The sequence below is a fragment of the Sapajus apella genome, unplaced genomic scaffold (assembly GCF_009761245.1).
Source record: "Sapajus apella isolate SASKATOON/1434 unplaced genomic scaffold, GSC_monkey_1.0 scaffold28, whole genome shotgun sequence".
Lineage (NCBI taxonomy): Eukaryota > Metazoa > Chordata > Mammalia > Primates > Cebidae > Sapajus > Sapajus apella.
This window is the reverse complement of record NW_022436968.1, coordinates 6345473-6369010: the sequence shown is the minus strand read 5'-3', so window position 1 is coordinate 6369010 and position 23538 is coordinate 6345473. Positions and strand designations below refer to the sequence as shown.

At 34.7% G+C, this 23538-nt stretch overlaps 1 protein-coding gene across 1 annotated transcript in view; it reads right to left on the bottom strand.

Moving 5' to 3' along the window:
• The window catches only part of COL5A2 (collagen type V alpha 2 chain), a 145813-nt gene that overhangs the window by 18543 nt on the left and 103732 nt on the right, over positions 1-23538 (bottom strand). The window contains exons 18-41 of the mRNA XM_032292672.1: positions 20127-20180; positions 16910-17008; positions 16227-16271; positions 16016-16114; positions 14736-14789; positions 14395-14502; positions 12747-12800; positions 12324-12422; positions 11749-11802; positions 10941-11039; positions 10779-10832; positions 10633-10686; positions 9304-9357; positions 8422-8475; positions 6558-6602; positions 6137-6235; positions 5029-5136; positions 4691-4744; positions 2151-2204; positions 1882-1935; positions 1416-1469; positions 887-994; positions 730-783; positions 159-212 (exon numbers count right to left, since the gene is read on the bottom strand). Of these exons, the coding sequence (XP_032148563.1) occupies positions 159-212; positions 730-783; positions 887-994; positions 1416-1469; positions 1882-1935; positions 2151-2204; positions 4691-4744; positions 5029-5136; positions 6137-6235; positions 6558-6602; positions 8422-8475; positions 9304-9357; positions 10633-10686; positions 10779-10832; positions 10941-11039; positions 11749-11802; positions 12324-12422; positions 12747-12800; positions 14395-14502; positions 14736-14789; positions 16016-16114; positions 16227-16271; positions 16910-17008; positions 20127-20180 (1665 nt within the window). The remainder of the gene's footprint in view (positions 1-158; positions 213-729; positions 784-886; positions 995-1415; positions 1470-1881; positions 1936-2150; positions 2205-4690; positions 4745-5028; positions 5137-6136; positions 6236-6557; positions 6603-8421; positions 8476-9303; positions 9358-10632; positions 10687-10778; positions 10833-10940; positions 11040-11748; positions 11803-12323; positions 12423-12746; positions 12801-14394; positions 14503-14735; positions 14790-16015; positions 16115-16226; positions 16272-16909; positions 17009-20126; positions 20181-23538) is intronic.

The following is a 23538-nucleotide window of genomic DNA, read 5'->3' as shown; positions in this document are numbered from 1 at the left end:
TTTACTTTGCTGAAATTTGCTTGGCATTATTGGGATAAGAGTTGTTAAATAAGAAAACATAACATTAAGGGATTAAATAAAGTAATGAATATAACCCAAATGTATACGTGTGTGTAATTATTTCACTATTAGTGACTTCACTCACTAAGTTGACTTACAGCAGGGCCTGGAGGTCCAACTCTGCCAGCAGAACCAGGAAATCCTGTAGCACCCTAGAAACAGAATATCACATAAGCAAATTTTAAAGTAATATCAATTAGTTACATGTAGTTTCCTGAGATTTGTTTCACAGGAAGACTGAAGCCTTTAGATTTCCTTTCACGTTGCAAGCAATAAACTTTTTTCTTCAAGTGCATCTCATGTTTGAGGGAATTAATCTAGATTAACTGGCAGGAAGGGCACTATTTTCTTTTGCCATGCAAGTAGTGCTAGAGTCACATTAATATTTTATGTAACTGAATTAAATAGAGTGCTTTCACATTGTTTATTCTTTTATATAGGTAATATATTACTTACATTACAGATGAGGCACCTGGGTCTCCAAGATTATAAACTTGATTTTAACCCAAATCTCCATCTGAGTTAAGTGCCCTTTGCACTACAGTACAGTTGATACAGATAGTAATTTGTTATTACAGCTTCAGATGAAAATTATCTTTTACATGACCAGGAACCGCTAGATAACTAGAATTAGCTATGCATACTTTGCAGATCATCAAAGAAACTTACAGGCGGACCTTGGGTTCCTCGACCACCTTTTAGTCCAGGAACACCATTAGGACCCTAAATAGAAACAAACAAAAGAGCACTGTAGTGAAAAGAGCTCTACGTACACTCCAAACATGGGGCACTTGATTCAAGTTAAGCCTTTTTGTTGTTAACTTACATGAGGGCCAGGGGATCCTGCTAACCCTTGTGGTCCAGGAGAACCAGCATCTCCCTTCTGTCCTGGCTCTCCAGGTTCACCTTTTACTCCAGGCTGTCCATCAGGACCCTATACAAAATTATATAAACAAGCAATTGATTCTAAGACTTACAGGCAAATTATTTTTACTATTAGTAATAATTAGTAATTATTACTAATGTATCAATTAATCATATATTGTGAAACAGTGCTTTTTAATCAGTATTAAAGCATAGTAAAGGAAAAAAAAACTACTCTGATGAGATCTTTCAAGACAGCCTGAAAAATAAGTTATCCCACCGCATTTTTATTTTAACAAATAGCTCAACTACCACAAACTCGAGTTTTGTGCCGGTCTATAAAAAATGTATTGAAAATGAGAATATTATCTAGAAAACTATAAACTTTCCTGAATTATTAACATGTCTTAAAAACATATGACAATGATCATTAAACTTATTATAAGAAGAGAAGTATTTACTTGTAAATTAGGGATATTTGAAAATTATACCTGGGGTCCAGCAAAACCAACAGCTCCAGTTGGGCCATTTTCACCACGAGAACCCTAGATGGAGACAAAGATTACTGTAGCTTTCACACATTAAACAGGAACAATATTTTAAAATATGATCATACAAATTTGATATTTAGTCATGTAAATATAGAAAGATTACACATATTGCTCAAGAAAGACCCTTAAGAATTATATAAAGATATAGGTCACAGAACAAAATTCCCAAGGTCAGAGGTCTCAAAGCTGCCTCCAAATTATTTAGTAAACAAGCCGTCTAACTAGGCTTAGTAGATTGCATAGCAGGTAATTTTTAAATGTAATTAGAGATGCAAAAGCTAAAGACCAGGAAGTTATAAATAGCCTAAAATCAATAAGCATCGTTGTATATAAATACCAAAACCAAATGATGAATTGTTTTATTGCTCAATCTTGCACTAAAGAACACCAAAATACTGTCACTTACAGGATTGCCCCGGGAGCCTGGAGGGCCAACTAGGCCTCGAGGACCAGGTTCACCCTAGAAAGCAGATTTCAGATGGTTATCGTCCAAAGCAGCAACTAAACAGGATATAATTTTAGGATACTCGTCATTGTGCAGGGGGAGACAGTGGAAAAGAACTCTGAAATGATCTTGCTCAGCTACCATATGTTATAAAATTGAAAGATTTATGAAAGAGTCAGCTATTCAGAACTCATCATTTTGAGTATACAAATTAAAAACTTGTGATTTACCTTTTCTCCAGTAGGACCTGCAGGACCTGGAGGGCCCAAAGGACCCGGAAGACCCTGTCAATTAAGAGAACATAGGCATATTGAGGGAAGAAGATGCACAAAAATCTTCATGCTTAAGCAAATAAACAAACAAAAAAGAAAAGACTATTTTGTTATAACGAGGGCTTTTGCAAATTACTAGCTATAATAAATGATATAATGTATATATTTTCAAATTTTTTCTGTCTAGTTTAAAACCATTCCCATCATATTTTCTCCACATGGCATTTTACCTCTTTCATGCAGCTCAACTTCATGCATACCTGAAACTGTTTTCAGGTATTAGGGCTAAATTAATGTTAAGCTTCAAAAGTGTTTCTGTTTCTTAGCCTAATTAGCTTTGCTAAAATTTATTCTGATACTTGACCACAAATTGAAAAGAGGCTTTCCTTCTTTTGCATATAGTACTATATTCTTAAACTATAATAGCAAATTATCACCTTTTATTTTAAAAAATTGAAATCGTGTTAAGGCATTTTAGGCTTTTGTTTGTTTTTGTTTTTGTTTCTGTTTTGACACAGGGTCTCCACTCTACATTGTCCAGGCTGGAGTGCAGTGGCTATTCACAGATGTGCTCACAGCACGTGCATCTTTGAACTCTTGGCCTGGACTCAAGTGATCCTCCCATCTCAGACTCCAGACTAACTGGGACTACAGGCACAAGCCACCATGCCTGGCTTAGTTTTCTTTAGATGAAAAGGAGAAGTAGCTAAGGTTTACAGCCTAAAACCTCAGCTACTTTGAGATTTCTGGGAATAAGAGAGCTAACACTTAGAGGACAGGACAGCTAACACATGGGGACACAATCTGAGTCTTCTTGACACATTATCACAATCTTGAAACTGCTGAAATATTGGAGTCCTCTCTAAAACAAGTTCTTTATCTGATATCTGCATATGCAGCCCAAATATACTTTTATCATTTAATTTCTGTATTTATTACTGAAGAAACTTAAGCAACAAAAATGACTTTAATTTTACAGTTTTGACAAGCACATAAGAAATCTGTGTTCTTATAATCTCTGGGACTATAATGGAATATACTTCCATATTAGTAGAAATACATATATTCCATATATTGCAATTTATATAATACAATTCCCTAAAGGATTTGATGGAATATGAATATCACTTCATTACTTATGTTTATAGATTTTTTACACAGAGAAAACATGTTATTTATTTTTTCCCTGCTATGAGATGACATTAAGTGTTGATGACAGTAAGTGTTCTGCTCTGTTTCTTTCCTGCAACCGTGTATTATCCTCATTAAAAATAAAGCAGTCATTGCTTACATCCTGATCCTAGCACACTGCAATTTCAAAGTTAGTTCATAGGCACAATAGATACATATTTTGAAGTTTCCCTTAAAATAAACTACCAATGCATCATTCCTACAAATAGTACTGCACTACTTATTCATTCCAGGATATTTATGGTGTAAAATATTAAAAATATACCAGATTTACTTGACCGTTTTTGAAATGTTAATCAAATATCAGATTTAACTAAAAGGCAAGGTATATCTTTTGTGCATAATTTGTTAAAAGAAGTGGTGCATCATTAATTAAATTTGCATAAAAAGGACTAATTACCCTAAAGTGAAACTTTTCTACTACATTTCACTATATTTTCTTAATCCAAAGTTATTATAACCAATATATTAACAATTACTCAATGTGTAGAACCAAATAGCAGTTCTCTTCCATTATGTTACAACAGCTATTGCCAGCGCACACATGGCAACTAACAGCAAACAATGTCATACTGAGACAGAAATCATTCATCAAATATCAGGCACTATTCCAGAAAATGATGGATGTTAAAGCCATTGTAACTAGCTACACTTACATGAGGAAATCATTTATGTCTGAAAATATATTGTCCTTCAAGTCTGATTGTCCCAGGAATTGTAAACATACATTCTAATTTCAAAGACCTACCGCTTGTTAAATGTCAGTTTCTGACATGACATCAAACAATGCTTTGAGGTCGACCATCCTTCCTGACATTCTGCTTATTCAAACCCTTTATTAGTGAAAACATTAATGTTGATTCACTGTGCAGTAAATTTCTCACCCCAAATATCCAGTATACTGAGAAACAGTTATCACAGTTTTGGTGACTCCACAAAGCTCTACTTGCTATTGCTGGAATGAGGGATTGGCCAGCTCACTAGATTAGCATTTTAACAGAAACAACCCTTGTATATGAAATAAAAAGATGATAGAGAAAGATAAAGAGGGCTCCTACCCCCTTAAAGCACCTATCTCATAGAGACAATAAATGTGTTTTTACTTAAGCTTCTCTATTTAATTCAGGGCAAGCAAAATAAATACCCATTGTTGGGTATTCATGTGAGCAGATCTCACATGTCATTATTCTCCAATTCCTGACTACCAAGGAAACATTATTAACTTTATTTTGGAAAGTTCAGGCAAACTTATATGATACTGTAATGTTGGTTACTAGCCCAGCTAGAAAAAGAATGCTTTTACTTACTCTGGCACCATCATTTCCAGCTGTGCCTTCAGCACCTTTTTCTCCTATGCCACCCTGGGAAAACACACAAAATATAATTTATTCATTTAATTGTCTCTTTCCCACATTTGTGTGTAAATTTCATGAGAGTGAAGGGTTAATTGCCATTTTCCTAGTTGTATCCAGTTGAGCCTGGGATGGTGGCTCATGCTGTGCATTTTTTCAGTATTTATTAGAAAAATGAATGAATGAATGAATGACTTGTGACTCAGGATGATAGAAATAAGACCTGCTCAGGAAATCACTTTCAGTAGAAAGTCTGAATAAATGAACTTAAAAAAAAAAAAAAAAAGACTTACTCTGTCACCCTTGGGGCCAGGAGTTCCTGCAATTCCTCTTTCTCCTGGCATACCTTGAAGACCTGGTGGACCTGTATCTCCAGGGGTCCCAGATGGACCTGGACTGCCCTAAAATGAACCAACATTAAGTGACCACACCAATATATTAAGATTAAACTAATGAAATTGCTTTTTAGCGGGTCAAAAATAGTTGATATCAGCAATTTCATGTAGTTCAACTTAGTGCTTATATTTTTATCTAAGATAGTTGTCTTTGCGTGAGTTGATAATTTTGAAATTTAAAAAATCAGATTTGCTTTTTTGACTGTTGGTTTACATTTTCAACTTTTATGAGGCAATTGAACACTAATTCAAATAAAAATAACACAGTTGCTTTTTTTCCCCTCTCTGTTGGCAAGATAATAGAAGATACTAAGAAAGAAAGACATTACATTTGGAGAAATATTTCATTATCTCTTTAATGAAACTGATATTTGATATTTGCCTGGCTTTTCAGCTAATGTAGTATCTAAATTGTAGTAGACCATATCAATCATTCTAACCATGAAAATATTAAGGGGTCTCATGTCACATGATCATGAAAAATTCTACTTCAATTGTTTATCCTAAAGTTGGTCACATTATCTTCCACCAATCGCTAAATGGCACACATTTCTGCCTTATGATGCATTGTATTTTCAGATTTCAAAAATTCCATATTTTCACATATGTAGTAAGCACAATTGTGGGACCTGAGACAAGGAAAATGAAGTATATTATTATAAAAGCCTCCTAATAAATTATGGAATTTTCTATTTCTTTCCTCTGCATAGTTGTAGAAGCCACTAGTAAAATGTACATAAACATTAGGAATGTTTTTGTATATGGAAATCTATCATCGCGTGCACTAAACCACAATCCCCATCACAGAAGAGAGTCTTCTGTTTAGCTGATACTTTAGTTGCAAGGAAAAAGCCTAGTAAGCGCTCATTAAATATTTGTGGAAAAAGAAAATGATGTAATCGAATTATCTTTCCAAAACATGACAAATGCATTCTAGCACCATCATGTGTTTATTGAGCAGTACTTTTAAAGAATTTTTAAATACTGAGATCACTAGGATACTTACTTTGGGGCCATCAGGACCATGTCCTCCAGCCATTCCCTTCTCACCAGGGAGTCCAGTTATTCCTGGTTCTCCTCTTTCCCCAGGATTTCCTCGTTCTCCCTAGCACAAAATTGGAATGTCAAATAATCTCAATACTTGATCTAAAAATGGGTTAAAATGTTTCTGAGAAATTGCTTCTACAGGGAAACATTTAGAAATGAGACATTACTGAAGCTCAATTTTCTAATTTAGTGATAAGAAATAAATTTGAAGTTTAAGGATATGCTAGTTTCATAGCACAAAACATTTCTCACAAAATTGATTTTTATCTAGTCAAAGAATTTAATGGTTCAAATAAATCTCAGTTTAAGAGTTAAAAAGATACCTTTTAAAACTGAAGCCAGTGGGAAACAAAATTAATCGTGAAGATTAAAATACTTACTCTAGGTCCTAGTGGGCCAACTGCTCCGGGATCTCCAGGAACACCCTATAAATACATTTTTTAATGGAACAAGAGCTTTGAGTTTAGGCATTTATCAGAAAACTTTCCAGTTCATACACCTAGTTTCCATTCATGTGCCATTAGAAGGCTGCATAAGCCAACAATATTAAGGAAAGAAAAGTACATAGATTTTTATAAATGAGAGAATATCACATATTTTAGATGAAAATATTTTTCCAAAAAACTTTGTGTTATACCTGAATGCTTAATTTTCAGCAATGAGAGAGAACATGCAAAATACTATTTCACAAAGATAGAGGATTCGTTTTTTTAGAGGCAGCAAAATACATGCTAAATGTCTTTTTTTTTAACTAATGGGAGATGAAAAAGTTTAAATAAAGAAAAGTTATATAAAAAGTGCTAAAGAGTTGATCTTTTAAATAGAACCAATTCAATTCTACTCAATTTAGTAAATCTTGAGCCTATTATACGGACAAAGCACTCTATTAGATACAGTGGATTCAAATTAGTGCAGTAGCTTCTACATTAAAAGTTTCAGTTTGTTCTTAAATCAAAGAAAGTTTTTCGTTTTGAAATTTCTTTATTTGATAAAGATGGTAACTTTATTAAATAGGCCTCCAATTTTTTCCCCGAAGTGGACTGTCTTCATTATGGCCTGATCTCCCTAAAAGCCAAATCTGATCATATTATTCCCTCCTTAAAAACCTTTTTTTCTTTGAGATAGACTCTCGCTCTGTCACCCAGACTAGAGTACAGTGGCATGATTTTAGCTCACTGAAAACTCGGCCTCCTGGGTTCAAGCCCTCCTGCGGCAGCCTCCTGAGTAGCTGCAATTACAGGCATGTGCCACCACACCCAGCTAATTTTTGTACTTTCAGTAGAGGCAATGTTTCACCATGTTGGCCAGGCTGGTCTTGAACTCCTGACCCCAAGTGATCCACCTGCCTCAGCCTCCCAAAGTGCTGAGATTACAGGCATGAGTCACTGCACCCAGCCTAAAACCCTTCCTTAGCTTCCCATTACTGTAAATGATGAAGAACAAATTAGAATCAAATTAAAACCCTCCATGATGTGGCCCCTGATTCGCCCTCCAGTCTTCTTTCTACCCTCCCAAAATTACACTTCCCACGCTGATGTAGTAAGGTTGTCTCATCTCCTGGAGTTTTTTCCTATCTTTCCTCCTTCACTTTTACCATCATTCATCCTTCAGATCTAGTATATTACTTTGTCTGGAAAATTTTTCCTCAACCCCCCAAGTCTTATTTAGGTGCATCTTTCGTGTTTCCATAAACATAGTATCATAGTATCCCCTATCATAGCATTTAGAGCTTGCTATGATTGTAATTGTCCTATACTCTTTGACTCCTACTAGACTGTAAGGAGGGCAAGGTCCAGATCCATTTTGTTCAGCTTGTTCAGGCCAGTGCTTTGTAGAGCCAAGCACACAGAGTGTTCATCAAATATTTATGAAATGGTTAAATTAACAAATGAATCACTCAAGGAAAAATAAATAAATCTATGTGCCAGGAAAATGACAGAATAAAATTGTTAGTATTCGTTCATAACTGTTTATATAAGTGGTTAAGAACACATCTGGGGAAGCAGATGACCTGGATTGAAATCATATTAGCTGTGTGACTTTGGGAAAGTTATCTAATGTCTGTAATTTTCCTCATCTATAAAATAAAGATAAAGATAATGATGGCACCAGTATATAGAGCTGTTTTGAGAACTCAAAGAGATAATGTATGTAAAGGAAAAGCACAACAGAGCCTCATGCACAGAAACCGATAATTGAGCCAGCAACATGTGGTGTTGCCATTATTATTATTTAAACACTTACTTGATCACCTGGCTTTCCACCTTCTCCAGGAGGCCCTGGAGGACCAGGAAGTCCCTAAAATGAAAGGGAATAAAATTGTGCATCTGTGAAAGTTTAATAGTCTACCAGTGTTAACAGTTTACCTTTTACAATTCATGGAGTCTCCAAGACTATATTTTCAAGGAAAATATATTGTTCAGACATTTTAAGCAAAATATATTGTTCAGAAGCATTACAAAAAAAAAATTACAAAACACAACACCTAGTCAATTCATAGGATTGTATTTTCATCTGCACACCACTTAGCAAAAAAGAGATAATAGAAGAGGAGTTTCTTCATATTTGTTGAGTTTTTATGGCTCTGTGAACAGTATTTTAGACTGCTAGAATATTATTTAAAGCCAATCCATAAAGCTTTTTTTACAAATTATGATCATTCCTCTTATTAATGTACATATTGATATATGTAGATAAATTATGAAAATTTGTTCAATAAAAAATTCTAGTCACTGTGACAGTTAAAACTAGATCAGCCTTAAAATGGTTTAATCAACTTTGTTGAGATATCAGAAACAGTTTATTCCTGGTATCTTTTTATTACTTTTTTGTTTTTTTATTTTTTATTATTGAACATTTTATTCCTAACATAGTTTTATTGCTTTTTTTTTGTTATTTTTTTATTTGCTTTGTTCATAATTTGGGGTTTTGATCAGTTTTTTTAGAAGTCCATTACTTTATTTTGAACAAAAGTGTTTGAGTTTACCTATGTTATCTACTAAAAGAGGAATGACTTTTTGAAAACTGTAGAAATTAAAATCTTCTGACCATATATTTTATATATATATATATTTAAAAGCATTTCAGTTAGTGGAAGACGAAATGGAAAACCAAATTAATACATACCTGAAAACCTGTGGGGCCTGGAGGTCCCTGTTCTCCTCTTTCACCAGCTAAACCCTAAGTTGTACAGGAAAAAAAAAAAATTGTGAATATAGCCATATCTTTGTCTGCTTCCCGTCTATGTGAACCACTAGAAGTATTGCTGTTTCTTTGTATTTCTTCTAATCACATGTTTTTCACTTTAGCTAGGTAGTAAACTGGTATTAACAGTCATCAAATGGTATTGTTTTAAGTCTGTGGAGACAAGAAAATCTTCTAAAGCCAGTGAAGTAACTGTTAACATGTATTTATTTTTTGATCCAAACTCAAATGTCTGGAGGCAATTGTAAACTTATGGGAAAATTGGATTGAATATGGGAAAACCAATTACTTTTGTATAGCTAATCAAAAAACATAATATATTTATTGTAGTTTATTTCTGAATGTCGTAACAATTATTTATCAAGACTTCAAACCAGAATGACTACAGAAAGCAAAGCTAACATTTTAGAAAGATATTTAAACTTTCCCACCCCAAAACAAATAAATATGCCAAAATATTTCTGATAAACACTTCATTTTAAAAACTTAAAATGAAAATAAGACCTCAAAGAGTAAGTAGTATTCCTTTTACCTCCTAAAAAATTACTTGAGTACTTTTTCTTTTTTTTTTTTGGAAATGGAATCTCGCTCTGTGGCCCAGGCTGGAGTGCAATGGCACAGTCTCGGCTCACTGCAACCACCAGCTCACTGGCTCAAGCGATTCTCCTGCCTCAGCCTCCCAAGTAGCTAGGATTACAGGCACACACCACCATGCCTGGCTAATTTTTGCATTTTTAGTAGAGATGGGGTTTCACCATGTTGGCGAAGCTGGTCTTGAACTCCTGACCTCAGGTAATCACACCACAGGCGTGAGCCACTATGCCTAGCCTTAAATAAATTTTTATGAGATGCATTATTGAGAGAATTATATAATTGAGTATTAAATATTTTAAATAAAATATGTTATAAATATTTGTTATACATGATTTTCCTCAGTTGATATATTCTTTGTTACATAAAAGGACCTTTGTAGTCAGACTTTTAAAGTAGTTTAATGTAAAAGATCAATCATTATATTTAAAAAGGCAGAAGACAGTATATCACAGGAATCAAGAGAAGATATAGCAGAAATTCTTCATTCCCATACATTCTTATTCACTTTTCCTGAAACTTATGCATAATTCTTGAACAAATATCATTGAAAAATGCTATACACACACACACACACACACTGTGTGTGTGTGTGTGTGTGTGTGTATACATGTATTTTTTCACTTAAAAAAAAAAAAAAAAAAAAAAAAAATCACATACCGGTGGGCCAACGGGACCAGAAGGACCAACTTCACCATCTTTTCCAGGAGCTCCCTAATATCACACACAGATAATTTGTGAGGTGAGGCCATGAGAATTTGAATAGTTCCTCTATTATTTTTCTTTAGCAAAAAATGTATACTTACCCTCTGCCCAGGAACGCCAGCATTTCCTGCTTCTCCAGGTTTCCCAGGGTCACCCTAAAGAATAAATGAAGCTTTTGTAAAGTTCAAGCAGTTTGTCAAAAATATACCTGCTCCAAATGAGGACCATGATGAGATGACAAACATATTATACACTGTACTCACACTGCTACCTTTGGGGCCTGGAAGACCCATGCTCCCAGGCTGCCCTCTGATTCCTATGGAGCCTGGAGGACCTGGACGGCCATCTTCCCCTGGAGCACCCTACGGAATTAACAGGAACCATTAAATTTCCTGTAAGTTTTTTCTAAATATTGCATCACCCAAAGTGTCACTTGCCTTTACTTACTATATGTTACAAAACGTTTAAATTATCTTGCATCTTTATGTTAAGGAATCAGGACAGTCGAATGAGTTTTTTAAAACCACTGAAGTATTTTGAGTATCTAGAACAGAGCTTTTATTGTCATCATGACATAGTCTTCCTCATCATGTTTCCTGACAATCATATTAATAGGGGAAATATTTCTTCTTTCATTTACTCTGGTTTGTGGTCATGAAAATTCAGACTTCTATTTCACATTGCAGGACAAGGGAAGATCTTAGAATGCATAAGCTGTCAAAATTCATACTTACTTATCCCTCAAACATATAAAATCGGAAGGATATCAAAAAATGAGAATATTGCTAATAGACAAATTTCACCAATATTAAAAACTATTATCATTTTAACTTTTTCACTGACATCAGGCAGAGAAGCAATTTCAACCTCAGACATTTATCTTAGTAGAATTTGATCTATATTTTTGTCAACTTGAAAACAGATCCTAAGAGTATGCTTCCAGGTGTTTTAAATATGCAAATATGACCAGCATCCACATGATCAAAAACATTAACCTCAAATAAATATCATTTAAGTTTCATGTCTATTGAAAAAATGTTAGTGATGTGGATTTCTGTTTAAATTACTTACCAAAGGTCCAAGTTTTCCTTCAGGACCTTGAACGCCAGGATTTCCTGTCAAACCCTGAAAATAAAAAAGCAACTCTTTGTTGCTGACCCGCAGTTGAAGTAAAGATTCTCAAGAGAACAACTAGTGTTGCATTTTTGTCAACTGAATGGAAGGACATTTCTGTAAATCAAAGAAATTTTAAGTGATATATTGTTAAAATATAATTTATCATAATTTCTCTGCCAAAATTACTTTACTTGCTATACTGCTATAAAAGTATATTTACAAATATTCATGAATTCTTTACTTGCTAGCAAGTTATAAAATATAACAAACAGCATTTTTTCCCATTCCAATTGATAAAGCTACTCATACACACTTTTTGAGAAAGATAGACTAGAAGTTATTTTTTCTATATGTGATAAAAATCACAAACCAGTATTTTTTAAAATAATGAATTGGGTCAAAATCATAAAAACAAATGTTCTAAACTGTAAATGTAAACCAAATTTAAAAACAAAGAAACAAAAACCCTTCAATGCATGCTCAGGAGCACTCCTCCCAATCAATGCAGCAAACACTTGCTACATTCTTACCCGAGCGCCTGGAAGCCCAGGTTCACCTGGACGTCCTGGATCCCCCTGGCTCCCTTTAGGTCCTGAAGAACCTACAGGACCCCGTTCTCCTTGAGCACCCTGTACCAAGGCAAAGCAGATGCATGAGGAAAAAGAGTATAGAAAAATAAAAGCAAGCAGAAGTAAAATTACTGTTTTACAAATCAAGGCACTAATGTAACATACAAATATTTTGTCACCACATTCCTCCAACTGGCATCCTTCTCCCCTATGCCTCTTAATACAGGAATTACATAAGAGGGGATTGGGGTTAGGCCTGACATCTGTATCCATCTCCTTTCTGGATCTGAGCCCATGTGGGGCATAGCTAGATCACCATGCTGAAAAATGGCATCTTCTGGACCACCCCCCACATAAGTATCAACATTGACAGGGCATCCTCACCTTTGGCCCTGGTAAACCATCAGAGCCTGGAAAACCACGATTGCCAGGAGCACCCTACAAATGATCAAAATGTGATTCTTAATTAACTGTTGTTGAAATTTTTGCAATAGGTAATGAATAGATGGTTTCTATTTTTAGTACTATAAAGTTTTAGGAGCTGTGATCAGTCAACATAGCTAGATATGCATTAAAAAATCTGACTTAATGGAAAAAAATTTAAATTTTGAAGAATATATAAGTACTGAGCCAAATAATTCTTCAAATCAAGAAATATTCTGCACTTTGGGAGGCTGAGGCAGGCAGATTACCTGAGGTCAGGAGTTCAAGACCACCCTGGCCAACATGGTGAAAAGCTATGTCTACCAAAAATATAAAAATTAACTGGGTATGATGGCAGGTGCCTATAATCCCAGCTACTCAAAAGGCTGAGGTGCAAGAATCTCTTAAACCCAGGAGGCAGAGGTTGCAGTGAGCTGAGATGGTGCCACTACACTCCAGCCTGGGCAACAGAGCAAGACTGTCAAGAAAGAAAAAAAAGAGAGAAGGAGAGAAAGAGAGAAAAAGAGAGAGGAAGGAAGGAAGGAAGGAAGGAGGGAAGGAAGGAAGGAAGGAAGGAAGGAAGGAAGGAAGGAAGGAAGGAAGGAAGGAAGGAAGAAGGGAGGGAGGAAGGAAAGAAGGAAGGAAGATTCTAATAATTCATTGTAAAATCAAATAGAGAAAAGCCAATATCTAGAGATGAGAGGCAAAAGTACCATCTAAAGCAATTAAAATGTCAACAATAACATGCATTAATGAGATTTTTATGAAACTCTTTGCATTCTCCAAAGCGCTAGACAAATGTGAGATTATGGTTCTTCTTTTCAGACCTGTCTCATTATGCTCCAGTCACAGCTACCTCTTCTGTTCTTTAAAATCACCAAGTCCTTTCTGCCCTCCTTTGCTTTGCATTTGTTTTTTCTCTGCTAAGAATATTCTTTCTTCCAAGTTTTCTACTGGCCTATAGTCATCTTCAGGTTTCAGCCAAAATGCTATCTTCTCAGAGGACTCTCTTTCCTAACTACCTAATCTAACATTACACCACTGACATACATGTGTAGTTACTCTCCAACGTGTCATATCTTTATTTAGTGTGTGTGTGGCACTTTAAAAAGTGTGTACCTCAGGGCCAGGCGCGGTGGCTCACGCCTGTAATCCCAGCACTTTGGGAGGCCGAGGCGGGTGGATCACGAGGTCAAGAGATCGAGACCATCCTGGTCAACATGGTGAAACCCCGTCTCTACTAAAAATACAGAAAGTGTGTACCTCTTTTTATTTACCTGCTGACTTGTTTATTGTTTACCTCTCCACTAAAGTAAATAACTATTTACTAGTCTCCACATAAGGACTAGGATCATAGAATTCTTGTTCACTGACATAATTTCAAGCACAGATTGCTCAAATTGGCATAGAGTACTGATTTAACCAATATTAGTTGAATGAATGAAGAATAATTAGTCAGTTCGCTCTTTGTATTTCCAGATAACTGTACCGACCTGTGCAAGGCATCTGCAAGCATTTCTCTTAACTGTTCTAGTTTTCCTTACTATTCTTACATTACTCACATAATTCCCTCACAACTATAAGAATGTGTTGTATTATTCAAATTTACCCTTTCTCCTACTGGCCCTGGAGGACCAACTGTTCCTGGGTCACCTCGAGGACCTCTTTTGCCTTCTTCACCAGGTGGACCTATCGGACCCTGAATACCATGAGGCCCCTGTTCAAAACAGAAGGACAGTTACTAGAAAGACCCATTCAACCAGTGAATTATAGTTGGAAGGCTCATTCAATGAAGTCAGTATTTTAAATTTTAAAGTATATGGAAAAATTAGATATTTTCATCTCAAGCTATTATAATTCTCATTAGTATTTTAAACTCTTGAGCATTCTGAGCTGTACACTTCTAGACAATACTATGATCTTCTTATAATTAAAACAATGAAACCTTACTGGCTCTCCTTTTGGGCCAGCTTCTCCTTTGAAACCTGGAACTCCTGGATCACCCTGAAAAAAATATATTGGTATTTGTAAGAACCAGGACAGTTAGTTAGTCCAATCTGCTCTAATTAGTTACAATAAACAGGCTTTAAAAATTCTCTACAGCTGAGTCTGTTTTGCATCAGTAGTTTAATATAATTATTTTTAAATGAATGCATGTTAATGTGTTAATTAGTATGTGTAAATTTTCACAAAATTCAGTATAATTTGGCTTTCATTTATCTAATTTACAGTGGTCTTTAAGATATTTATTTTTAAATCATTTTTTATCATGTATAATACAATAAATGGAATTACTGAGATAATCAAATTTGAAAATTAAAATTGGAACTATCAATGACAACTTCTATAGAGAAATACATTTAGGTTGTATTTTAGGATGTGAACTTGTTTACCCAGAATCAAAATAACTTTATATTTATGTTATATTTATTGAGAATTTAGCAACTTCAAATAGGGCATTTCATTCTTGGAGTGTTCGGGGGGTTTCTGTATGCGTGTCTTTAAATACCAATCATAATTTAGGTTGTAAGAACCAATTGCAAAATTCAGAACTTGGTAAAATCAAATGTGATACATTAGCAACATTCATGTTTTAATAGAGCTGTCACCAGCACTTAGAATTTATCAGCGTGACCACATTACTTGGAACAGAATTGAAAATATTTGTTTAAATATTTATTTTTATATATCAAGCTAAAAGCTATTAAGCACAACTTCTCAATGTGTTTATTTCTTGTGGGTTCATAAAAATACTTTTCTAATAAATAATTTCTGTAAAATATGAAAACATTCAATCTGATTTATATTTTTGAATCACTGTTTAAGAATAACTCTCAAGAAATAGTTGTTGAACCCATTTTAAGCCAAATTGTCACTATAAGTTCCTGCTGAAGCTTCATATTTCTTTACACTGGCTTGCATATTTTCATAATATTTATTATTCAGTTATTCATAAAATTCTATGAGGTGAACCATAAAGTTACAACCTTATTATTTCAAATAAAAGAACACTAAAATTTAACATACTGCAGTAATGTTCCACTTAGAATTTAAACATCCAAATTGTACCTTAACATTTGACTTTCACTTTACAAAGACTTCAATCTTTATTTCCCTCACTTGGATAACTCACAGTATCTATGTTTCGTTGCATCACATTATATGTTATTATTCTTGGTGCTCTTAGTTAGATTATACTAAAAGATGACAGTTCTTTCAAAGGTCATTACCGGTTGGCCTCGAATTCCCTGAGGACCAGTGCTACCCTGAGGTCCTGGAGATCCAGGAGGCCCTGCTGAGCCAGGAGGACCAGAAGTACCTGGAGAGCCCTATGAAACAGCAAGAGTGATGTGATAAGTAGAGACACAGGTAGCAGTCTAGGGCCAGTGTCTAAAGAATCATGTCCATTTGAGCTTCACATGGCATAAATGCAGTACTCACCGTTGGGCCTTTGGCACCAGGAGTACCATCAGTTCCTATTGCACCCTAAAAGGTACGTTAAAAGTTTATGAAATATTAAGCAATATCTAGATACAAATATGGTAGTATACAGAGTCCAGCCATCTTCCAAAAGGAAATAGAAACATTTTTTTAAAATCAACCAATGTTATATCATAAAAATTACTTTTTTGGGACTAATTCTCTTTTATTTATTTATTTATTTATTATTGTACTTTAGGTTCTGGGGTACATGTGCAGATCATGCAGGCTTGTTGCATAGGTACACACATGGCAATGTGGTTTGCTGCCTCCATCTCCCCGTTACTGTTTCACATAAGCTAGATAAAACTTACAGACTTGACAAGGGAAATATATTTTTTCACAGTTTCAAGCATTCATTCAGAATTCAGAGAACATATTAAATGTTATATTTCAAAATAGCTAGAAAAGAGGACTTAAAATGTTCCCAACACAAAGAAGTGATATATGCTCAACAGGATGGATACCCTAAATAACTTGACTTGATTATTAGATATCTTAGGCATATAACAAAACATAGCAGGTACCCCCTAAATATGTACAAATATTATATATCAGTAAAAAAAAATTAGGTTGAATTTGTTCTGATGTTACAAGAAATGCCCAGCTTTCTGAGCTGGTTCTCAGATATGCTAGGAACTTACAGGAAGACCTGGGGAACCAACTGGACCTGGGGGCCCAGTTTCACCTCTCTGCCCCTGAGGACCTTCAGGGCCTCGTGCTCCTGTTGGACCTGCTTCTCCCTAAAAGGGTGAAAAGGGAAATGTTTATTTAAGAAAAATACAGGAGTGGCATTGTACAAAGTTGACTGCTTATTTGGAATTTTACATTTGAAACCCAAATATTTAAGAGTCCAAGGGTACAAGGAGGATTGTAGGACACGTGTGCCCAACCAAGCTGAAGGAGTGGACTCAGTTTCCCAATTCCTTCTTAAGGGATGACACTGGTGGCCTCTTCACTAGGAATATTTTCCATATGCAATCTCCAGTTAGAGAAGCCCTACACATCCATCAGGGTTAGCTTAAGTTCCCTCACCTCTGAACCTCCACAAAATCTGAAATTTTTCTCTCCACCTCTATCAGGATGTTACACTTATTACATATTTAACAGTTAAGATAATCTAGATTCATAAAGAAAAACTAGAAACATCCCTACACCTCAGGCACAGCAAGTTACTAAAATATTAAGAATAGATATTCTTAAATGTGCCTGGTTTACTTTTAATATGTTCTTACATAAATACTCAGGCCATTCAAGCCCATTTCTGTACAGTGTATACACTCAGACTCTTTAACACAAATCAAATGAAAAAGAAAAACTGACTGACTCACTGTGTTCACAGGAGTTGTTTCTGTTCAATGTAAAGCTAGACATCTCAAGTCTAGCAACTTACCACACAATTAGAGCTTTGTTTCATCATTACAGGATGAATCATATTATGTTCCACTATTTATAAAACAACCTAATATCAGCTAAAATGTGAATCAAGATTCTGACAATAGGTTTCCAAATGTGTTAGACTCACTGTAAAAAAGTCTATATAAAATTTCATATCATCATTACTGAACAAGAAATTGTTTTCTTACTATATAAGCAATATAGCAAATCATATTTCAGAACATAAGATTTGAGTTGTAAAAATTCAATTCCATTGACCTTCAAGAAAGCATTTATCAGTAAAGTGGAAAACATCTGGGCTACAAATGTCTAATCAACTTAAGTTTTGGTAACCTTATAAGCAAAATCCCATCTATTTTGAAACTAAAGAAGCAACATTTCTTTGATAAGAATTAAAAGATATTTTTTAAAAAATTCAAGTTTTTAAGAGCAGACTGAAGTGATTAAGGTAACTTAATAGCTCCCCTTATTTCAAGTCAACATAGTGAGTTCAGCTGGCAAATAAAAATGCCTAGTTGAGTTTTAATTTATATGAAACACAACTTTTAGCATAAGTTTTTCCCATGCAATATTTGGGACATACCTATACTAAACATGTATTCTTTGCTTATCTGAAATTCAAACTTAATGTGGTTTCTGTGTATTATCTGACGACTTATGTACCTATGTGGATCTAATCCTAAAGGGACCTGGAAAACTAAAATTCTAAGCCTTAGGAATCTCATCAGTATCAATAAAGCATATTGAATCTCTGTTTCAATTCACTGAAATACAAAGAACTAGGTGTGAAAGTTTATTCTTTATTCAGAGAGCAGAGACCATGGTAGAACTTTGTAGAGAAAGCAGGAGCCTATCCAAAAACAAAGATCCAGGAATTTTATGGTGGAGAGAGGCAGGAAGGAAAAGAGAAAATTTCTAACAGAAACAGTTTTGCTAGATGTTTGAGTTTTATTAAGCAGTTTTCAGTAGCCAACATCCAGTACTACAAACACCCAGGAGGAGAGAGAAGTAACCAGAGTGAATGGTTGTATATAAACTATGATTGCTAGTGAAGTTCAAGTAAACCCCATGAAAGTTGGTGTATAAACCTCTTTCTGCTAATTCATAGCTTTGTGAGTGTTTCCTTAACTAACTCAGTTTGGTAGTGGAGGGTCTCACAAAAAGAGGGAAGGGATTTTGCATGTGTCATACGGGTATATAGAGAGTCTGGGCCAGAGTCTGTGGTAGTGAATTATTAGGACTTCAGAGAGCAGATAAGATTCAGAGGAGAGCCCAGGAAGATCCCGCCCACTTGAGTTCACATTGAGTTCTCAGTGAATGCAGGGAAAGGAATTAAGGCACCATTTTTGAAAAGCTGCATCCCTATAGCACAGCATTTGAATATATCATTAAAGACAGCCTAAAGAATAATTTGACTTGGTGATTCTCACATATTCGAGGAATATTTGAAATGTCAGCTACAGGCATTTTTCTTCTGGTATGTTTCTAAGTTTAAATCCAATTTGAGTAACACAACTAATAAAAAGCATGAACCTACATTGAGGGTGTCCTTGGCATCAGGCACTATGTGAAGGGTTTACATAGATGCTGTCATTTAGCATAAGTTTTTCCCATGCAATATTTGGGACAACAAAATTCCATGAGAAAACAAGGTTTGGAGGGTCCATGTCCGTGACTACAGTCATTTTTGTACAGCATGATCTGGTGCGTAATCTTTTCAGGATGACAAAAGTCATTGCCAAAGGGAAACATAGTATCAGGGGGAATTGGATGTATTGTATTGCTTACAATTTGAAAGAAGTGTTCTGAATTAATTCACCAGTTTATCTAATGTAATCTTAATGTCCTCCCACTGTCATTCTTGAATTTCTCCCAAAGTACTGAGAGAAAGAACCAATTGTGACTTATTACAAATGTAAGTCATCCCACAAAATATGTTAATCCATTCTCACATGGAGAGCCAAATATTCTCCATGCCCACTCCCCTTTAATGACTGTGTAGAATTGGGTCTGGGGGTTGGGGGTTGCAGAATAATAACAAATGTTAGGTGAAAGAACAGCCTTTTGACAACCTCTAATTTATATAATCCTCCTATTGTTTGGAACATTCTGCTGTTAATTACTTCTGGATACTCTATTCAAGAATAGAGAATTGAGTTCCAATTCAGTTTAAAGCTCCTAAACCTTATAGCCGCCCTGATTGGGGCATTAGAGTCCTAACACATCAGGTTCTTTGATATTATAAGGGTACAATTATAAGAAATTCTCCTTTAATTACATTTATACAGTTAATTTTATTTTTTCATTTATCTTTTTCCATATAATGATGGATAATGAGCATACTCTAGGCTCTTTCCTTAGTTAAAAGTAAGTTCCACACTCTTTAATTAAATGCCATTCATCACTTTGGGACCCATGTAATCATATAGCATTAAATACTGTATATTAACATTAACATCTTACCTTCATTCCAGGATTTCCTGGAAAACCAGAAGAGCCTGGTATCCCAAGAGGACCCTATTAAAAGAAACCAGAAAAGTAATCAGACATATATTTAATTAGTATCTAATTAGGCCAGTTTTAGCCTTTGGCATCATTTTGTATTTGACACATAAGAAAAACCTGCTTTTCACTTTAAAATCACAAAAATAATAGTGTAATTGCATTATAAGTATCATTCAACATCAATCAGTAATGCCAAAAGATAAATCCAAGGCATTACATATAATTGGATTACTCAAATAGCATAAGGATTAAGTCAATCACAAACATAAAGTGTTTGAAACAATTGCCTCTTGAGAGATATACTTTCTTCATGTTAATCAAATAATAAAGTCTTCAAAAAGTTATATTTTATATCTAGTGCTCCCTTTTATAAAAATGATGCTTAAGAATCATCTGGAGGCCAGGCACAGTGGCTCATGCTTTAATCCCAGCACTTTGAGAGGCCAAGGCAGGTGGACCACCTGAGGTGAAAAGTAAGACCAGCCTAGCCAACACAGTGAAACAATTTTGTATACTTAATCTCTACTAAAAATACAAAAATTAGCTGGGTGTGGTGGCAGGTGCCTGTAATCCCAGCTACTTGGGAAGCTGAGGCAGGAGAATTGCTGGAACCTGGGAGGTGGAGGTTGCAGTGAGCCAAGATCATGCCATTGCATTCTGTCTCCAAAAAAAGAAAAGAAAATAAAAGAATCATCTGAATATTTTAGAGAGATTTTTCAGGCAATAATAAGTGGATATTTATATTACCCTACATTTGGGTAATGCACAGAATTTAAACCATTGATTACCACTGATTAAAAAGCTACATTTTTAAAAAGTGAGGGTAAGAGGAATTCTAGTACAGATTATTCTGACTCTTCAAGGATTGTACTTTAATCCCAACAGTTTTGAAATAATAAAAGCCCTTTCAAAGTATACTTATTTTTTCATCCTATGTTTTTTTCCTACATATGAGAAAGAGGAAAAGATCCTTGGGGCAAATGATCTCAATTACTGTAATTATACTTTACTTTTGGCTAATAGCTTTAAATTTTTTTATCTGATGATATTTCAGTATTGGCCCATGTTGATCATGAATATTTCCTACTCTTTCTCTCTTTCACTCACAATACTTTCTTTCCTTGGTGTTTTGTTAGTATAATTTACCTTGCAGGGTTTTACGCCACTTTTGCTGTTGCAACAAAATAAAATTGTTCCACAGAGTATTTATTTAGGAGCATTTTCAGCCACAACTTTGTGCTCAATTACTATGTTAAAAAATGGCTATAATCCCAGCACTTTGGGAGGCTGAGGCTGGTGGATCACCTGAGGTCAGGAGTTCCAGACCAGGCTAGCCAACGTGGTGAAACCCCATTTTGGCTTAAAAAAAAAAAAAAAAAAAAAAAGCTATAGAAAACATTTTATAAATAAATTTGTGCAATTATAAAACACCACTTTTTGGTTTCCTGCAACAGCTATTCACATTAATTACCCTGTGGAATCATCTACAGAACTTTAAAAAAATACTGATTCCTGAGTCCACCTCTGGAGATTACCATTTAGGTTGGATTGGACATCAATATTTTTAAAAGTTTCCAGGCAACTTGAATGTATAGCCAAAGTTGAGAACCACTAATTTCATGACTAATAGATAAAGTTTACTACATGATGGCTACGATATAAGTATGTACATTTTACTAATAACCAGTGTTAATCATTTATGAAATAACTTATTCTAGATACCATTATATTTTCCTTTTTAAATTCAGGGCACCACTATTAAAGCACATAATTTGATGGGAAAAGCACATGTATAATAAGTTGCTCTATAGTTCAGAAAATAACTTTATGACTTTAAGCTCTTTTTAAAAATTAAATTAGTTTTGTATTGCTTGTGGAGATACAATTTAAGTGTCCTTGACAGAATAATAGTAGAGGCTTTGATCCATAGCACTGTTAAAACAATAATCTACTCTATCTCCACAGAGCTCTTAGGATACTTTGTACCTTTGGGTAACTTAGCAGTTAACGAGCAGCAATTGAGGCCATTCACAAGGGAAAGCTATTGCAAGTAAGGGACTTTTAAAAAGGTAATATGTTAGAAAAGTGTCAAAATTAAAAATTGCGCCTTTGTTTATAATTTACATTTGATTATTTGTTTATAATTTACAGATGATTCTTTAGTCTCAGCTGTCTTAATTTCATCATCCACATTTCCAGTAGATTATCTTTCTCATCATAAAGTTTCTATGTTTAAAATCTCTGAATGATCTCACATTAATTACTATACAAAAGAGCTCAAAAACCCTTTAACAGGTAAGTATAGCCCTTCATGATCTAGATCTAGTTATTTAGCTAATTTGCAATAGCTAAATAAGCGTTCAGATTTTCATCTTCAAATGTGAATTATCATAGTTACAGATGATTACTTATGAAATAGTACAAGAAAGTCCGAAGCAAAATACAATAGCATTGTCAATAGTAGGCATAAACAGCACAGTGTACAAAATATTGGTACACACTGAGACCTCATCATTTCTCATTCCATGTTACACTTTTACTCCCACAGCTGTATTTATTGCCTGTATGTTAAAAATTTCCAAAAATTCATTTGAAATTTAAATTTCTATCCTGAGTTCCACTCTTGCATATCTAATCACAAAATTGAACTCTTTTATTCTCATTCTAAACTCAAACCCACAAACAGTAGCCTGTTACTCTTTCTTGATTTCCAATTTCAGATAAATTGCATCATCCATCAAATACTTTAAACCACAAATCTACTGGGCCATCTCCATTAGAGTTCTTAGCTCATTGATATGCAGTTGGCCTCTGTTAATATTAAAATAACTTTAGTTCCCATCTTTTTAATTTCTCTCTGGAATTATGCCAATGGTGTTCAAACTCATTCTTTAGTCTTAGCCATCTTCATTTCATCTTCAGCATTACCACATGTAATTCTTCTGGTCATAATATTCCTGTGTTTAAAATCCCTGAATGATCTCACATTAACTACTATAGAAAAGAGCTCAAAAACTATTTAACACAGTAAATATAGCCCTTCATGATTTAGCACCTGCCTCTCAATCCAATTTTACCTTCCTAGAATTTTCTGAGCCCACTGGGTTTTGTCATCTATCCATCCTATGGACCATGCTATATTCTTGCCCATTTTATATACTAAATACTTATCTCTCAGGGCTTGGCTTGAAAGTTGTTCCCATACCTCAAGTTGTATACTATATTATAGAGTTAACAATCTTGTTATACAACAATATTGATCTCTCTCTCTTCCTTAATAGAACAGTTTTGAAGAAGTACTGTGTGTCCACCAGCTTTTTATTCCAAGTATCTGAAACACGGTGAGCGCTCTGTAAATGTTTTTGAATGT